The 18003-nt window shown below is 49.3% G+C and overlaps 1 protein-coding gene across 2 annotated transcripts in view; it reads left to right on the top strand.

Moving 5' to 3' along the window:
- MAN1A2 (mannosidase alpha class 1A member 2) overlaps nt 1-14986 on the top strand; it is a 315131-nt gene extending 300145 nt beyond the window's left edge. For both annotated transcript variants that reach the window (XM_069203015.1, XM_069203014.1), the window contains exons 13-14: nt 303-418; nt 14220-14986. In XM_069203015.1, coding sequence (XP_069059116.1) covers nt 303-418; nt 14220-14352 — 249 coding nt within the window. In that variant the 3' untranslated portion in view covers nt 14353-14986. The remainder of the gene's footprint in view (nt 1-302; nt 419-14219) is intronic.
- Nucleotides 14987-18003: the final 3017 nt, after the last annotated feature.

The following is an 18003-nucleotide window of genomic DNA, read 5'->3' as shown; positions in this document are numbered from 1 at the left end:
ATCTTTTGTGTTCAGTGTGTGTGAGTCTGTGTGTGTGTGTGTGTGTGTGTGTGTGAGGGTGTGTGAGTATGTGTCTGTGTGTGTGTGCGCGCACGCACTAATTCAGTGGCCATAGGATGCTGGAAAGGGTGAGGCTTGATTCTGTGACCTCAGTGGGCACTCACTTAGACACATATTATAGGAGGCTGGTATGGGGTTAGACCCAGGGCTCAGGGCTTCCCCTAGGGCGTGTGTGAACCCCCACATGAGTCCTTTGAAGTCTTACATCTTCTGACCTCTATGTATTCTCTCCTTTCTCACAGGCCATTGAGAAGTACTGCCGGGTCAGTGGTGGGTTTTCCGGGGTCAAAGATGTCTACTCCTCCTCTCCGGCCTATGATGATGTGCAGCAAAGTTTCTTCCTGGCAGAAACACTAAAGTAAGTGGTGGTACCCACTCTCCAATGCCCTAAAACCTCTCCCGAAGGCCACGTAACCAGTAAATCCATTCATGTTGGTTATTTAAGCTGTGTTTTTGTTAATAAAAGGTACCACATTGTTCTTGTTAGAAGCCAAAGAGGGTGTTTTCATCATACAAAATCACACTGCAAGCTTCCTCACACACAGTAAAGTTAATCGAGAGATAGCAGCAGTGCAAGCTTCCCTCACAATCAGAAAAGGTATGCTAGAGGTAGCAGCAATGCAAGCATCCCTCACACTCAGAAAAAGTATGTAACAGGTAACAGCAGTGTAAGCTTTCCTCACACACAGTAAAGGTAAACAAAAAGTATCAGCACAGCAAGCTTCCCTCACACACAGAAAATGTATGCTAGAGGTACCAGCAATGCAGGTTTCCCTCACACAGAAAAGGTATGAAAGAGGTGTCAGCAGTGCAAGCTTCCATCACACACAGTAGAGTCATGTGAGAGATAGCAGCAGTGCATCCTTACCTGGGTTACAGTACAGATACTCAAGAGGTACACAGAAAAGGTGCCCGAGAGGTAGCAGTAGTGCAAGCTTACATCGCACACAGAAAAGGTACGCAGGAGGTATCAGCAGTGCAACCTTCCCTCACACAGAAAAGGTTCACAAGAGGCTCACACACACATGCAGATCTGGATCTGCAGGAGGATGCAGCTTATGTTTCACTCTCAACCATAGCAGATACAACACAGGCAGCACCAGTGTAAGCTTTTACACATACATGTATGTTACACAGCAACTGTGCAAGCTTTCCTCACACACAGTAAAGTTATGTACGAGATAGCAGCAGTGCAAGCTTCCCTCACACAGAACACAGGTGCAACATTGGCAGGGGCAGTGCAGCTTCCCTCATATTCAGAAAAGGTATGCAGGAGATATCAGTAGTGCATGCTTCCCTCACATACAGTAGTGGTACACAGGAAGTGGCAGCAGTGCGAGCTTCCCTCACACACAGTAAAGGTACATGAGCTAGGGGCAGTGCAAGCTTCCCTCACGCATGCAAAAGCTTCATGAGATGTAACAGTGCAAGCTTCCCCCACACACAGAAAAGGTATGCTCTAGGTATCAGCAGTGCAAACTTCCCTCACACAGTAAAGGTACATGGGAGGTAGCAGTGCAAGCTTCCCTCACACTCAAAAGGTTTGCAGAGGTATCAGCAGTGCAAGCTTCCCTCGCACACAGTAAAGGTAGGTGATAGCTACCAGCAGTTCAAGCTTCCCTCGCACTTCAAAAAGGTATGTGGGAGGGAGCAGCAGTGCAAGCTTCCCTCACACAGTAAATGTGCATGACAGGTAACTGTGCAAACTTCCCACACACACAGGAAAGGTTTGTAGAGGTATCAGCAGCGCAAGCTTCCCTCACACACAGAAAAGGTTCATGAGCTAGCAGTGCAAGCTTCCTTCACAGACAATAAATGTACACAAGAGGTAACAGCAGTGCAAGCTTCTCACACACAGTAAATGTATGTGAAAGGTAACCGCAGTGCAGCCTTCTCACACACATGAAAGGTTCATGGGAGGTAGCAGCAGTGCAAGGTTCCCTCACACACAAAAAGGTGGACAGGCAGGAGTAGTGCAAGCTTCCCACACACACAGAAAAGGTACACGAGATGTAGCAGCAGTTCAAGCTTACCATACACACCGTAAATGTACATAAGATAGCAGCAGTTCAAGCTTCCCTCACACGTAGTAAAGGTACACAACAGGTAGCAGTGCAAGCGTCCCTCTCAGACAGTAAAGATATGTGAGAGGTATCAGCCTTGCAGTCTTCCCTCACACACAGAAAAGGTATGTGAGAAGTAGAAGCAATGCAAGCGTTCCTCACATAGAAAAGTTATGCAAGAGGTAGCAATAGTGCAAGCTTCCCTCACACACAAAAGGTTCATGAGAGGTAGCAGCAATGCAAGCTTCCCCCACACACAATCAAGGTATGTGAGAGGTATCAGCAGTGCAAGCGTCCCTCACACAGAAAAGGTTCACAAGAGGTAGCAGCAGTGAAAGATCCCCTCACACACAGACAAGGTTCACAAGTGGTTCAGCGGTGCAAGTTTCCGTCACATACAAGATCTATGAGAGGTATCAACAGTGCAAGCTTCCCTCACACAAGAGGTAGCAGCAGTGCAAGCTTCCGTCACACACACAAAGTCATGTGAGAGGTAGCAGCAGTGCAAAATTCCCTTACACACAGAAAAAGTACATGAGAGGTAGCAGCAGTGCAAGCTTAACTCACATACAGTAAAGGTATGTGGGAGGTAGTAGTGCAAGCTTCCCTCGCACGGCACACTGCCCTCACACACAGTAAAGGTACGTGGGAGGTAACAGCAATGCACACTTCCATAACACACAAAAAAGGTACACAAGAGGTAGCAGTGCAAACTTTCCTCACAGGCAGAAAAGGTACACTGGAGGTATCTGCAGTGCAAGCTTCTCTCACACACTGTAAAGCTAAGGTGAGGTAATAGCAGTGCAAGCTTCCCTCACACAGTAAAGGTACATGAGAGGTAGCATTGCAATCTACCCTCACACACAAAGTGTTTATAGAGCTAGCAGCAGTGCAAGCTTCCCCCACGCACAGTAAATATGTGATAAGTAGCAGCAGTGCTAGCTTCTCTAACTTGCACTAACTGGCACTTGGGAGGTTGTGGTGCAAGCTTTCCTCATGCACAGTAAAGGTACACGAGAGGCAGAAGCAGTGCAATCGTCAAGCGTGCCGCACATGCAGTAAAGGTACCCAAGAGGTAGGGGCAGTGCAAGCTTCCCTCACACACAGAAAAGGATCGAAAGGTAGCAGTGGAAGCTTTCCCCACACAGAAAAGGTATGTAGAGGTAACAGTGCAAGCATTTAAGAAGTATTAGCAGTGCAAGCATACATACACACAAAAGGTTTGTGAGAAGTAGCAGCAGTGAAAGCTTCCCTCACACACACACAAAAGGTACCTGATGTAGCAGCAATGCAAGGTTTCCTCACACACCAAATGTTTGTGAGAAGTAGCAGCAATGCAGGCTTCCCTCACACACAGTAAAGGTACATGGGGGGGTAGCTGCACTGCAAGCTTCCCTCACACATAGAAAAGGTTCACGAGAGAGCAGTACAAGCTTCCCTGATACACAATAAAGGTATGCGGGAGGTAGCCGCAGTGCAAGCTTGCCTTAGACACATAAATGTACGTGAGAGGTAATAGCATTCCAAGCTTCCCTCACAGACAGTAAATGTATGCAAAAGTTAGCAGTGCAGGCATCCCTTGCACAAAGGTTCAGGAGTGGTAACAACAGTGCAAGCGTCTTTTGCCCAAATAAATATGGAGGTCGTTTTCGCAGTGACTTAAGAAACCTCCATCAGACTTGGCTATGAAAAAAGGTGCATTATATGCGGCACTAGAGCAAGCTTCCCCCACACACAGAAAAAGATTGTAACTAGTATCAGCAGTGCAAGCTTTCCCCACACACAAAGGTATGCCAGAGGTAGCAGCAGTGCAAGCTTTCCTCGCACACAAAAGGTTCACTTGAGGTAGAAGTGCGAGCTTCTCTCACACACAGAAAAGGTACGCAGGAGGTATCAGCAGGGCAAGCTTAACTCACGCACAGTAAAGCTACGTGAGAGGTAATAGCAGTGCAAGCTTCCCTCACACACAGGAAAGGTACCCTGAGGTAGCAGCAGTGCCAGTGTCTCCCACACACTAATCAGGTCGAGAGCAGTGCAGAATTCCCACACAGCCGGTTCAGCACAGACCACACCTTCCCTCACAAGACGTATGTATGGAATATATGTGCAGTGCTGTCATGCCTCAGTGAAAAGTTAAAGTACAGATAGCAGTGTAAGCTTCTTCCACACACAGAAAAGGAATGTAACAAGTATCAGCAGTGTGAGCTTCCCTCACATAAAGTAAATGTATGCGAGAGGTAGTAGCAGTGCAAGCTTCCTTCACACACAGAAAATTAATGTGGCTGGGCAAGCTTCCCACACACACAGTAAAGGTATGTGTGAGGTAGTAGTAAAAGCTTACCTCACACACAAAAGAAATGTAACTTGTAGCAGCATTGCAAACTTCCCTCACACACAGAAAATAAATAACTGGTAGCAGAAGTGAAGCTTCCCTCACCCACAGTAAAGATATGTGAGGTAGCAGTGCAAACTTCCCTCAAACACACATAAAATGTACTTGAGCTAGCAGTAGTGCGAGCTTCCCTCATTCACAGTAAAGTCACATGAGAGGTAGCAGTAGTGCAAGCTTACCTCGCACACAGAAAAGGTACTTGAGAGGTCGCAGTAGTGCAAGTTCCCTCGCACACAGAAAAGGTACTTGAGAGGTAGCAGTAGTGCAATCTTATCTCACACTCAGAAAAGGTATATGAGGTAGCAGTAGTGCAAACGTACGTCACACACAGAAAAGGTACTTGAGAGGTTGCAGTAGTGCAAGCGTGCCTCACACGCAGAAAAGGTTCACGAGAGGTAGCAGCAGTGCAAGCTTCCCTCACACGCAGAAAAGGTTCACGAGAGGTAGCAGCAGTGCAAGCTTCCCTCACACGCAGAAAAGGTTCACAGGAGGTTGCAGTAGTGCAAGCTTACCTCGCACACAGAAAAGGTTCACGAGAGGTAGCAGCAGTGCAAGCTTCCCTCACACGCAGAAAAGGTTCACAGGAGGTTGCAGTAGTGCAAGCTTACCTCGCACACAGAAAAGGTACTTGAGAGGTCGCAGTAGTGCAAGTTTCCTCGCACACAGAAAATGTACATGAGGTAGCAGCGGTGCAAGCTTCCCTCTCACACAGAAAAGGTTCATGAGGTCATGAGAGGTAGCAGCAGTGCAAGCTTCTCGCACCGTAAAGACATACAAGAGATAGCAGCAGTGCAAGTTCCCTCACACACAGAAAAGGTTCACAAAAGGTAACAGCAGTCAGGCGTTTCTTTCCCCAAATAAAGATTGAGGTACAGCTCTTGCATTGACTTGAGGAACCTCCCTTCAGACTTCGCTACAAAAAGGTGCATTATGAGCAGCACTACAGCAAGCTTCACTCAGAGACACTTCAGGGACACTAGAGTGAGTGTCAGTGCAAGTACGAGAGATGAGTGAATGCTTGCTCTCACAATCACAGAACAGGTGTGCAGTGCATTAGATATCCTGCGCTGCCAGCTCTTCACACAAGGTGCAGTGTAGACGAGCGGTGTGAGCTTCCTCTAGACACACAAGTGAACTCCAGGCACTGGCATTGCAAGCTTCTCTCATACTCAGCACCCACAGTCCTTTAAGGGATTCCTCCACACGAACGACTAAAACAAGCCTATTGCAGGCAGCGGAAGTGGCAGCCTCACTCAGACCCAACGATAGTGAATGAACAGGCACTACATTCAGCAGCAGTGCCTGCTTCACTCACATCCACAGTGAATGAACAGACATCACATTCAGCGGCAGTGCCAGCTTCACTCAGACCCACGGATAGTGAATGAACAGGCACTACATTCACCAGCAGTGCCAGCATCACTCAGACCCACGGATAGTGAATGACCAGACACCACACTCGGCAGCAGTGCCAGCTTCACTCAGTCCCACGGATAGTGAATGAACAGGCACTACATTCAGCAGCAGTGCCAGCATCACTCAGACCCACGGATAGAGAATGAACAGGCACTACACTCAGCAGCAGTGCCAGCTTCACTCAGACCCACGGATAGTGAATGAACAGGCATACATTCAGCAGCAGTGCCAGCATCACTCAGACCCACGGATAGTGAATGAACAGGCACTACATTGGAATGAACAGGCACTACATTCAGCAGCAGTGCCAGCTTCACTCAGACCCACGGATAGTGAATGAACAGGCACTACATTCAGCAGCAGTGCTGCTTCAATCAGACCCACGGAGAGTGAAAGAACAGACACTACATTCAGCAGCAGTGCCTGCATCACTCAGACCCACGGATAGTGAATGAACAGGCACCATATTCAGCAGCAGTGCCAGCTTCACTCAGACCCACGGATAGTGAATGAACAGGCACCACATTCAGCAGCAGTGCCTGCTTCACTCAGACCCACGGATAGAGAATGAACAGGCACTACATTCAGCAGCAGTGCCAGCTTCACTCAGACCCACGGATAGTGAATGAACAGGCACTACATTCAGCAGCAGTGCCTGCATCGCTCAGACCCACGGATAGTGAATGAACAGGCACTACATTCAGCAGCAGTGCCAGCTTCACTCTGACCCACAGATAGTGAATGAACAGGCACTACATTCAGCAGCAGGACCAGCCTCACTGAGACCTAACGATAGTGAATGAACAGGCACTACATTCAGCACCAGTGCCAGCTTCACTCAGACACACAGATAGTGAATGAACAGGCACTACATTCAGCAGCAGTGTCTGCTTCACTCAGACCCACGGATAGTGAATGAACAGGCACTACACTCAGCAGCAGTGCCAGCTTCACTCAGATCCACAGTGAATGAACAGGCACTACATTCAGCAGCAGTGCCAGCTTCACTCTGACCCACAGATAGTGAATGAACAGGCACTACATTCAGCAGCAGTGCCTGCTTCACTCAGACCCACGGATAGTGAATGAACAGGCACTACATTCAGCAGCAGTGCCTGCTTCACTCAGACCCACGGATAGTGAATGAACAGGCATTAAAATTCAGCAGCAGTGTCTGCTTCACTCAGACCCACGGATAGAGAATGAACAGACACTACATTCAGCAGCAGTGCCAGCTTCACTAAGACACACAGTGAATGAACAGACACCACATTCAGCAGCAGTGCCAGTTTCACCCAGACCCAAGGAGAGTGAAAGAACAGACACTACATTCAGCAGCAGTGCCTGCTTCACTCAGACCCACGGATAGTGAATGAACAGGCACTACATTCAGCAGCAGTGTCTGCTTCACTCAGACCCACGGATAGAGAATGAACAGACACTACATTCAGCAGCAGTGCCAGCTTCACTAAGACACACAGTGAATGAATAGACACCACATTCAGCAGCAGTGCCAGCTTCACTCAGACCCACGGATAGTGAATGAACAGGCACTACATTCAGCAGCAGTGCCAGCTTCACTCTGACCCACAGATAGTGAATGAGCAGGCACTACATTCAGCAGCAGGACCAGCCTCACCCAGACCTAACGATAGTGAATGAACAGGCACTACATTCAGCAGCAGTGCCTGCTTCACTCAGACCCACGGATAGAGAATGAACAGGCGCTACATTCAGCAGCAGTGCCTGCTTCACTCAGACACACAGTGAATGAACAGGCACTACATTCAGCAGCAGTGCCAGCTTCACTCAGACACACAGATAGTGAATGAACAGGCACTACATTCAGCAGCAGTGTCTGCTTCACTCAGACCCACGGATAGTGAATGAACAGGCACTACACTCAGCAGCAGTGCCAGCTTCACTCAGATCCACAGTGCATTCAGCAGCAGTGCCAGCTTCACTCTGACCCACAGATAGTGAATGAACAGGCACTACATTCAGCAGCAGTGCCTGCTTCACTCAGACCCACGGATAGTGAATGAACAGGCACTACATTCAGCAGCAGTGCCTGCTTCACTCAGACCCACGGATAGTGAATGAACAGGCATTAAAATTCAGCAGCAGTGCCTGCTTCACTCAGACCCACGGAAAGAGAATGAACAGACACTACATTCAGCAGCAGTGCCAGCTTCACTAAGACACACAGTGAATGAATAGACACCACATTCAGCAGCAGTGCCAGCTTCACCCAGACCCAAGGAGAGTGAAAGAACAGACACTACATTCAGCAGCAGTGCCTGCTTCACTCAGACCCACGGATAGTGAATGAACATGCACTACATTCAGCAGCAGTGTCTGCTTCACTCAGACCCACGGATAGATAATGAACAGACACTACATTCAGCAGCAGTGCCAGCTTCACTCAGACACACAGATAGTGAATGAACAGGCACTACATTCAGCAGCAGTGTCTGCTTCACTCAGACCCACGGATAGTGAATGAACAGGCACTACACTCAGCAGCAGTGCCAGCTTCACTCAGATCCACAGTGAATGAACAGGCACTACATTCAGCAGCAGTGCCAGCTTCACTCTGACCCACAGATAGTGAATGAACAGGCACTACATTCAGCAGCAGTGCCTGCTTCACTCAGACCCACGGATAGTGAATGAACAGGCACTACATTCAGCAGCAGTGCCTGCTTCACTCAGACCCACGGATAGTGAATGAACAGGCATTAAAATTCAGCAGCAGTGTCTGCTTCACTCAGACCCACGGATAGAGAATGAACAGACACTACATTCAGCAGCAGTGCCAGCTTCACTAAGACACACAGTGAATGAACAGACACCACATTCAGCAGCAGTGCCAGTTTCACCCAGACCCAAGGAGAGTGAAAGAACAGACACTACATTCAGCAGCAGTGCCTGCTTCACTCAGACCCACGGATAGTGAATGAACAGGCACTACATTCAGCAGCAGTGTCTGCTTCACTCAGACCCACGGATAGAGAATGAACAGACACTACATTCAGCAGCAGTGCCAGCTTCACTAAGACACACAGTGAATGAATAGACACCACATTCAGCAGCAGTGCCAGCTTCACTCAGACCCACGGATAGTGAATGAACAGGCACTACATTCAGCAGCAGTGCCAGCTTCACTCTGACCCACAGATAGTGAATGAGCAGGCACTACATTCAGCAGCAGGACCAGCCTCACCCAGACCTAACGATAGTGAATGAACAGGCACTACATTCAGCAGCAGTGCCTGCTTCACTCAGACCCACGGATAGAGAATGAACAGGCGCTACATTCAGCAGCAGTGCCTGCTTCACTCAGACACACAGTGAATGAACAGGCACTACATTCAGCAGCAGTGCCAGCTTCACTCAGACACACAGATAGTGAATGAACAGGCACTACATTCAGCAGCAGTGTCTGCTTCACTCAGACCCACGGATAGTGAATGAACAGGCACTACACTCAGCAGCAGTGCCAGCTTCACTCAGATCCACAGTGCATTCAGCAGCAGTGCCAGCTTCACTCTGACCCACAGATAGTGAATGAACAGGCACTACATTCAGCAGCAGTGCCTGCTTCACTCAGACCCACGGATAGTGAATGAACAGGCACTACATTCAGCAGCAGTGCCTGCTTCACTCAGACCCACGGATAGTGAATGAACAGGCATTAAAATTCAGCAGCAGTGCCTGCTTCACTCAGACCCACGGAAAGAGAATGAACAGACACTACATTCAGCAGCAGTGCCAGCTTCACTAAGACACACAGTGAATGAATAGACACCACATTCAGCAGCAGTGCCAGCTTCACCCAGACCCAAGGAGAGTGAAAGAACAGACACTACATTCAGCAGCAGTGCCTGCTTCACTCAGACCCACGGATAGTGAATGAACATGCACTACATTCAGCAGCAGTGTCTGCTTCACTCAGACCCACGGATAGATAATGAACAGACACTACATTCAGCAGCAGTGCCAGCTTCACTAAGACACACAGTGAATGAACAGACACCACATTCAGCAGCAGTGCCAGCTTCACTCAGACCCACGGATAGTGAATGAACAGGCACTACATTCAGCAGCAGTGCCTGCATCGCTCAGACCCACGGATAGTGAATGAACAGGCACTACATTCAGCAGCAGTGCCAGCTTCACTCTGACCCACAGATAGTGAATGAGCAGGCACTACATTCAGCAGCAGGACCAGCCTCACTCAGACCTAACGATAGTGAATGAACAGGCACTACATTCAGCAGCAGTGCCTGCTTCACTCAGACCCACGGATAGAGAATGAACAGGCACTACATTCAGCAGCAGTGCCTGCTTCACTCAGACCCACGGATAGTGAATGAACAGGCACTACACTCAGCAGCAGTGCCAGCTTCACTAAGACACACAGTGAATGAATAGACACCACATTCAGCAGCAGTGCCAGCTTCACCCAGACCCAAGGAGAGTGAAAGAACAGACACTACATTCAGCAGCAGTGCCTGCTTCACTCAGACCCACGGATAGTGAATGAACATGCACTACATTCAGCAGCAGTGTCTGCTTCACTCAGACCCACGGATAGATAATGAACAGACACTACATTCAGCAGCAGTGCCAGCTTCACTAAGACACACAGTGAATGAACAGACACCACATTCAGCAGCAGTGCCAGCTTCACTCAGACCCACGGATAGTGAATGAACAGGCACTACATTCAGCAGCAGTGCCTGCATCGCTCAGACCCACGGATAGTGAATGAACAGGCACTACATTCAGCAGCAGTGCCAGCTTCACTCTGACCCACAGATAGTGAATGAGCAGGCACTACATTCAGCAGCAGGACCAGCCTCACTCAGACCTAACGATAGTGAATGAACAGGCACTACATTCAGCAGCAGTGCCTGCTTCACTCAGACCCACGGATAGAGAATGAACAGGCACTACATTCAGCAGCAGGACCAGCCTCACTCAGACCTAACGATAGTGAATGAACAGGCACTACATTCAGCAGCAGTGCCTGCTTCACTCAGACCCACGGATAGAGAATGAACAGGCACTACATTCAGCAGCAGTGCCTGCTTCACTCAGACCCACGGATAGTGAATGAACAGGCACTACACTCAGCAGCAGTGCCAGCTTCACTCAGATCCACAGTGAATGAACAGGCACTACATTCAGCAGCAGTGTCTGCTTCACTCAGACCCACGGATAGAGAATGAACAGACACTACATTCAGCAGCAGTGCCAGCTTCACTAAGACACACAGTGAATGAATAGACACCACATTCAGCAGCAGTGCCAGCTTCACCCAGACCCAAGGAGAGTGAAAGAACAGACACTACATTCAGCAGCAGTGCCAGCTTCACTCAGACACACAGATGGTGAATAAACAGGCACTGCACTCAGCTGCAGTGCCAGCATCACTCCAGGTGTCACTCATGAGGCTGTTTGGGGCCCAGCCTTTACATTCCTACAGGACAAACTGCACATCTATACTTAGTGAATTTGTTTCTCTTCAACTTCCAGTCCTGATTCTTGTCCCAATGCCTCGATGCATTATGGTCCTTGTAGTTCACTCTTTCATCAGGCCCTTCCCAGATCATGCCCTGGTGGTGGTTCTCTCATCAATGGTTACTTCCTGGATTGTGCTGTTATTCCGGCCCTTTTATATCTGCACTCTGCGCATATCTCTCCGATCTCTGGAAGTCCCTGTCCCCTTGGAGAGCGGACCCCCTCCCCGAAGTCACCCTGTCTTGTCCTGATCTCACCCAACTAGTCCCCAGACCAGGGATCTCCAAGCGTTTCTGTACCGAGAGCTACATTACGTTCCATCAACATTATCCAGCACCGTGATCAGTGTTGTATCAGTGGTAACATTGGTGGTCTCCCTGTGGTCATTACGAGTAGTGATGACAACGCAGTAATGTTAAAACAGGCTTTGCTAGTTTGGAACGTCTCGTTGTGGGTAACACATAACAGCTGTAGATGCACTCCCCGCGGCACCCCAGTAATACTATGAGTAATAGGTCTCCCTATTTAGTCAATTCAACCATTTTTCTCCAAACATCAGCTTATGTCTTCTGAAAATGCACTGTTTCACAGTGTGTATACACATATTAAACGAGGCCAAACCTTCTCATTGAATAGGCCTGGCTGCAGACAGGAGAGCTACCTACAAGTAGCTGGAGGGCTACCAGTAACTCACGGGCTACCAGTAACTCACGGGCTACGGGCTACCAGTAGCTCACGGGCTACCAGTAACTCACGGGCTACCAGTAACTCACGGGCTACCAGTAGCTCACGGGCTACCAGTACCTCGTGGGGGAAGCCGCCACAGACAGACTGCAAGCCCCTCCAAGAACTGCTTATATCATTCATGGGATCGCTCATCGGCTTAAGACCCAGAGGAACAGGACTCTGGGCTGATAAAATGTCGGCGGACAGGTTACTCTGTCACAACAGTGGCGGATATCCTGTCTGCCGAAATATAAGTCAGGCCCTCGGTCGCCAAACGGGCATTAAAAATCAAATATACCTCTTAGTTCAGCATTGATTGTAATTATTGGAAGCCAAGAGCCCCTTTTGTTAAGGTTTTCATTGGGAGAACAGCTTCTTCCAGGGGTGGGCAGTGATAAATGCAGAGGTGTGTGTACTACAGACAGAGTGGCACCAGTCAGTGATGTAAGAGGTGTGTGTACTACGTACAGAGTGGCACCAGTCAGTGATGTAAGAGCTTTGTGTACCACGGACAGAGTGGCGCCAGTCAGTGATTTAAGAGGTTTGTGTACTACGGGCAGAGTGGCACCAGTCAGTGATGTAAGAGGTTTGTGTACTACGGACAGAGTGGCACCAGTCAGAGATTTAAGAGGTTTGTGTACTACGGACAGAGTGGCACCAGTCAGAGATTTAAGAGGTTTGTGCACCACGGACAGAGTGGCACCAGTCAGTGATGTAAGAGGTTTGTGTACCACGGACAGAGTGGCACCAGTCAGTGATGTAAGAGCTTTGTGTACCACGGACAGAGTGGCACCAGTCAGTGATGTAAGAGGTTTGTGTACCGCGGATAGAGTGGCACCAGTCAGTGATGTAAGAGGTTTGTGTACTACGGACAGAGTGGCACCAGTCAGTGATGTAAGAGGTGTGTGTACCACGGACAGAGTGGCACCAGTCAGTGATGTAAGAGGTGTGTGTACCACGGACAGAGTGGCACCAGTCAGTGATGTAAGAGGTGTGTGTACCACGGACAGAGTGGCACCAGTCAGTGATGTAAGAGGTGTGTGTACCACGGACAGAGTGGCACCAGTCAGTGATGTAAGAGGTGTGTGTACCGCGGACAGAGTGGCACCAGTCAGAGATTTAAGAGGTTTGTGTACTGCGGATAGAGTGGCACCAGTCAGTGATGTAAGAGGTTTGTGTACTACGGACAGAGTGGCGCCAGTCAGTGATGTAAGAGGTGTGTGTACCACGGACAGAGTGGCGCCAGTCAGTGATGTAAGAGGTGTGTGTACCACGGACAGAGTGGCACCAGTCAGTGATGTAAGAGGTGTGTGTACTACGGACAGAGTGGCACCAGTCAGTGATGTAAGAGGTTTGTGTACTACGGACAGAGTGGCGCCAGTCAGTGATGTAAGAGGTGTGTGTACCACGGACAGAGTGGCGCCAGTCAGTGATGTAAGAGGTTTGTGTACTACGGACAGAGTGGCACCAGTCAGTGATGTAAGAGGTGTGTGTACCACGGACAGAGTGGCACCAGTCAGTGATGTAAGAGGTTTGTGTGCTACGGAGAGAGTGGCACCAGTCAGTGATGTAAGAGGTGTGTGTACTACGGACAGAGTGGCACCAGTCAGTGATGTAAGAGGTTTGTGTACCGCGGACAGAGTGGCACCAGTCAGTGATGTAAGAGGTGTGTGCTGCGGACAGAGTGGCACCAGTCAGTGATGTAAGAGGTGTGTGCTGCGGACAGAGTGGCACCAGTCAGTGATGTAAGAGGTGTGTGCTGCGGACAGAGTGGCACCAGTCAGTGATGTAAGAGGTGTGTGTACCACGGACAGAGTGGCACCAGTCAGTGATGTAAGAGGTGTGTGTACCACGGACAGAGTGGCACCAGTCAGAGATTTATTTGTACCAGTTTCACATTGTAGAGCCGGACGCCGTGTAAGTGTGTGATGCACCTCCACACTGGTGGTGGGCATGTTTGCAGAGTTTTATTTATGATAACGAGGTGCTTTCCAGGACGGTGACTGACCCTTCTCTCCTGTGCTTCTCTCTAGGTACCTGTATCTTCTCTTCTCCAGCGATGACCTCCTGCCATTGGACAGTTGGGTCTTCAACACGGAAGCCCACCCTCTGCCCGTCCTGCATCTGGCCAACACCACTCTTTCAGGAAACCCCACGTCTCGGTAGGGGGCTTTGGTGGCAGACTTGGGACAGACGCTTTCCAGGCCTGTTTGTTGACATGGACCACAGCGGGCCAGTGGAGCAGAGGTTTGGAGAGAACCAACCTGCCAGGCCACAAAGTACCAGGCAGAGACACGGGCACTCACGCCAGGTTCTCACGTGTTGGCAGAAACCATCAAAAATAATTCCATGTATTTTAACTTGACCAAACTGGTACAAAGTGTTTGGCTCAGGAGGATGGAAAAGTGAGCAGGTGAACTCTCCGCCGCTCACAGCTGGCACAGCGCGGGCAGAGACAGGATCTCCACCGGACCTCTTGCTGGCTCGGCAGACTTGAGTTTCATTCCTCTGCTGTTGGCTGACTTCTGGGCGGCATTGGTGCCAGTCGAGGCAAGATGGAGTCACATACATGTGTTTCTCTTTCACTTTGATAATCTTAGCGGCATGAGCAAATCAGCAATGGCAGAAACAAATTATAATTTCGGCAATGACAGAAGGCGATGGGCAGCCCTGTGCCACCTGGCACCGGCTGAGAAGGCGGGGCTCGAGAGTTCATAGAAATGCCAGTTTTCCTGTCCAAGGTGCTTGGGTCTTTTTCTTTTCTACAGCGGCGTTTCAATAAAGTCTTCATTCCAGTAAACAGGCGTGGAGGTATTTGAGCCTTTCATTGTGTGTCTTTAAGATATTCACTGATAAACTGAAGTCCTCTTCGTCATTCAGTTCAATATAAATGAACTTAGAAGAGTTGAGCACCAAAACTGTTGTTCCAGGTAAGCAAGGTGTTTACTGTTTTTGGTTGAACTCATTCTGGATTCCCATACTGCACATTATTCTGCAAATGCAGCAAATGAGTCCAGAATTTTTGTTGTTGAAAGAAATACATTAGTTGGATGGCGTGTGTGGCTGTAGTTAGACATGCTCTGCATGCTTCTGCCCTTCAGTGTTGGGTTCGGAGATGTGCAAGTTGTTTTTCTTTTAAGACATCTTTCGAGTCAAGAGGTGGAGTGACACCTCCTCGGGGTGGCATTGCGCATGGGCATCGACTCCACTGTTAGATTGTTTTGTCTTCTCTGTCGCCTCTGTCATGCGTGTCTCCTCCGCTCCATGTCTCGACTGCGTTCGCTTTTCTTCTTATTACTTCAGCGGTATTGTTTCTATCAGGTTATATCTAGAGCGGAGTCCTTCCATAATGTGGAGCTTCACACGGTCCTGTAGAGCAGGGTTTCTTATTTCACACCTTTTTCCACCCCACGCCGAGGATATCTACAAGGAACCATCTGGGCCAGGGTTATCAACCCCCCCCGGGTGGATAAAAAATACAAGACGGCTCCTTCAGACCCCCTCTTGGTTAGAAGCCAGGTTCCACCTGACTCCATTGTTGCCACCGCTGCCCACAGAAGGGCAGAGAGCCGGGCCACTGAGGACTCTCCTCCTCCTGAAAAGGAGAGCAGACAAATTGTTCCCGCTAGGAAGAGGTTGGCAGCACAGGCTGCAAACCATTGGAGCAATGCCAATTCCCAGGCCCTTTTGGCCCGCTATGATTGGGCACATTGGGATGAAATGGAAGAACTATTGCAGTACCTCCCAGATGAAAACGGCAAAAGCGGGCATCAACTTCTCAGTGAAGGCCAAATAATCACTAACAATTCAATACGGTGCGCCCTCGACACAGCAGACACAGCAGACACAGCAGACACAGCAGCCAGGGGTATTAACACCAGCATCCTGTTAAGAAGGCTCACATGGTTACAGTGTTTGGTTTCAAACCAGAGGTCCAGCAGGCAGTTTTAAATATGCCTCTTGATAAAAACCACATGCTCAGACCACAGATAGACACTACATTAGAAAAATTGAAAAAAAGGCACCAATACTACCAAGGCGATGGGAGCATTACAGACTAACGCTCACAGGGGCTCTTTTGTGCTCAGGATATAGAGGAACGTACAAGTCCTCCTCCACTGACGGCTCCACATCCCACGAAAGACAACCCCAGTCATCCTACCCCAGGGGTTAATTCAGAGGTTTCTATACAGGTGCAAACAGCAAGTCTAAGGGAAAGGGGGCCTCCGCACGTGGAGCAACAGCAACTACTGACCACACAACACCTGTTGAGGGCAGGCTACAGTTTTTCCACAATACCATCATGACAGACGAGTGGGTGCTAGCCATTATCCTCACTAACTAAGACAATGGGTGACTGGGACACCCTAATTGAGAACACATGTAAAAACTATCCTCCATTGTGCAGTCTTGGCGGAGTAATACGGCACCAAATGGACTCATAGTGACCACTGAACCCCGTATCCTTCTAGATGACAAGGAGTTTAGAAAAGACTGGTCACTCACAGCCTGGAAATTCACACGGGATTGGCTAATCCTAGTTATAAAAATTGTAACCAGGCTATCAAAAGCTCTTTTAATTCAAATTAAGACAACAGAGAATGATCTAAAAACAGATCTCACAAATGCCTCTTTCAGAACAAAGTTGGAGGAAACCAACAAAGTCATCACTGAATTCAAAGAGTATTCGACGCAACGTAAAAAATCGCCAAATTCCAAAAAGATCTAAAAAACATTTCACTGGAAAAAGTCTATCCTTACTCCAAATAAGATTATGGGGGTCATTCTAACATTGGCGGGCGGCGGAGGCCGCCCGCCAATGTTCCCCCGTCAAAATACCGCTCCGCGGTCACAAGACCGCTGAGGGTATTTTGAGATTTGCCCTGGGCTGGCGGGCGGCCGCCAAAAGGCCGCCCGCCAGCCCAGGGCAAATCTACCTTCCCACGAGGACGCCGGCTCCGAATGGAGCCGGCGTAGTGAGAAGGTGCGACGGGTGCAGTTGCACCCGTCGCGTATTTCAGTGTCTGCTTTGCAGACACTGAAATACACAGTGGGGCCCTCTTACGGGGGCCCCGCGGCACCCCCTACCGCCATCCTGTTCCTGGTGGGAGACCCGCCAGGAACAGGATGGCGGTAGGGGGTGTCAGAATCCCCATGGCTGCGGAGCGTGCTCCGCAGCCATGGAGGATTCACCCGAGCAGCGGAAAGTCGGCGGGAGACCGCCGACTTTCCGTTTCTGACCGCGGCTGAACCGCCGCGGTCAGAATGCTCGAGGGAGCACCGCCAGCCTGTTGGCGGTGCTCCCGTGGTCGGTGACCCTGGCGGTCACCGGCCGCCAGGGTCAGAATGACCCCCTATGTCTGTTAGAAATTGGGTTTTTGGTTGGCAGTCAGGTTGCCCTCTGCCCTAGCAAGAACCCTCACTCTAGTCAGGGTAAGTCACACACAATCCAAAATTATCCTGTGCCCACCCTGTGGTAGCTTGGCACGAGCACTCAGGCTTAACTTAGAAGGCAATGTGTAAAGCATTTGTGCAATAAATCATACAATACCATAATATAACACCACAAAAATACATCACACAGTGTTTAGAAAAATATATAATATTTATCTAAGTATTTGCAGGTCAAAACGATCAAAGATGCAATATGAATTTGTAAAGATATCACTGAAAAGTGATATAAAGGGGGTTATTCTAACTTTGGAGGAGTGTTAATCCGTCCCAAAAGTGACGGTAAAGTGACGGATATACCACCAGCCGTATTACGAGTTCCATAGGATATAATGGGCTCGTAATACGGCTGGTGGTAAATCCGTC

Source organism: Pleurodeles waltl, chromosome 8 (genome assembly GCF_031143425.1).
Source record: "Pleurodeles waltl isolate 20211129_DDA chromosome 8, aPleWal1.hap1.20221129, whole genome shotgun sequence".
Classification (NCBI taxonomy): Eukaryota; Metazoa; Chordata; class Amphibia; order Caudata; family Salamandridae; genus Pleurodeles; species Pleurodeles waltl.
Note: the sequence above shows the minus strand (reverse complement) of the source record. Positions and strands in the feature narration are given on the sequence as shown.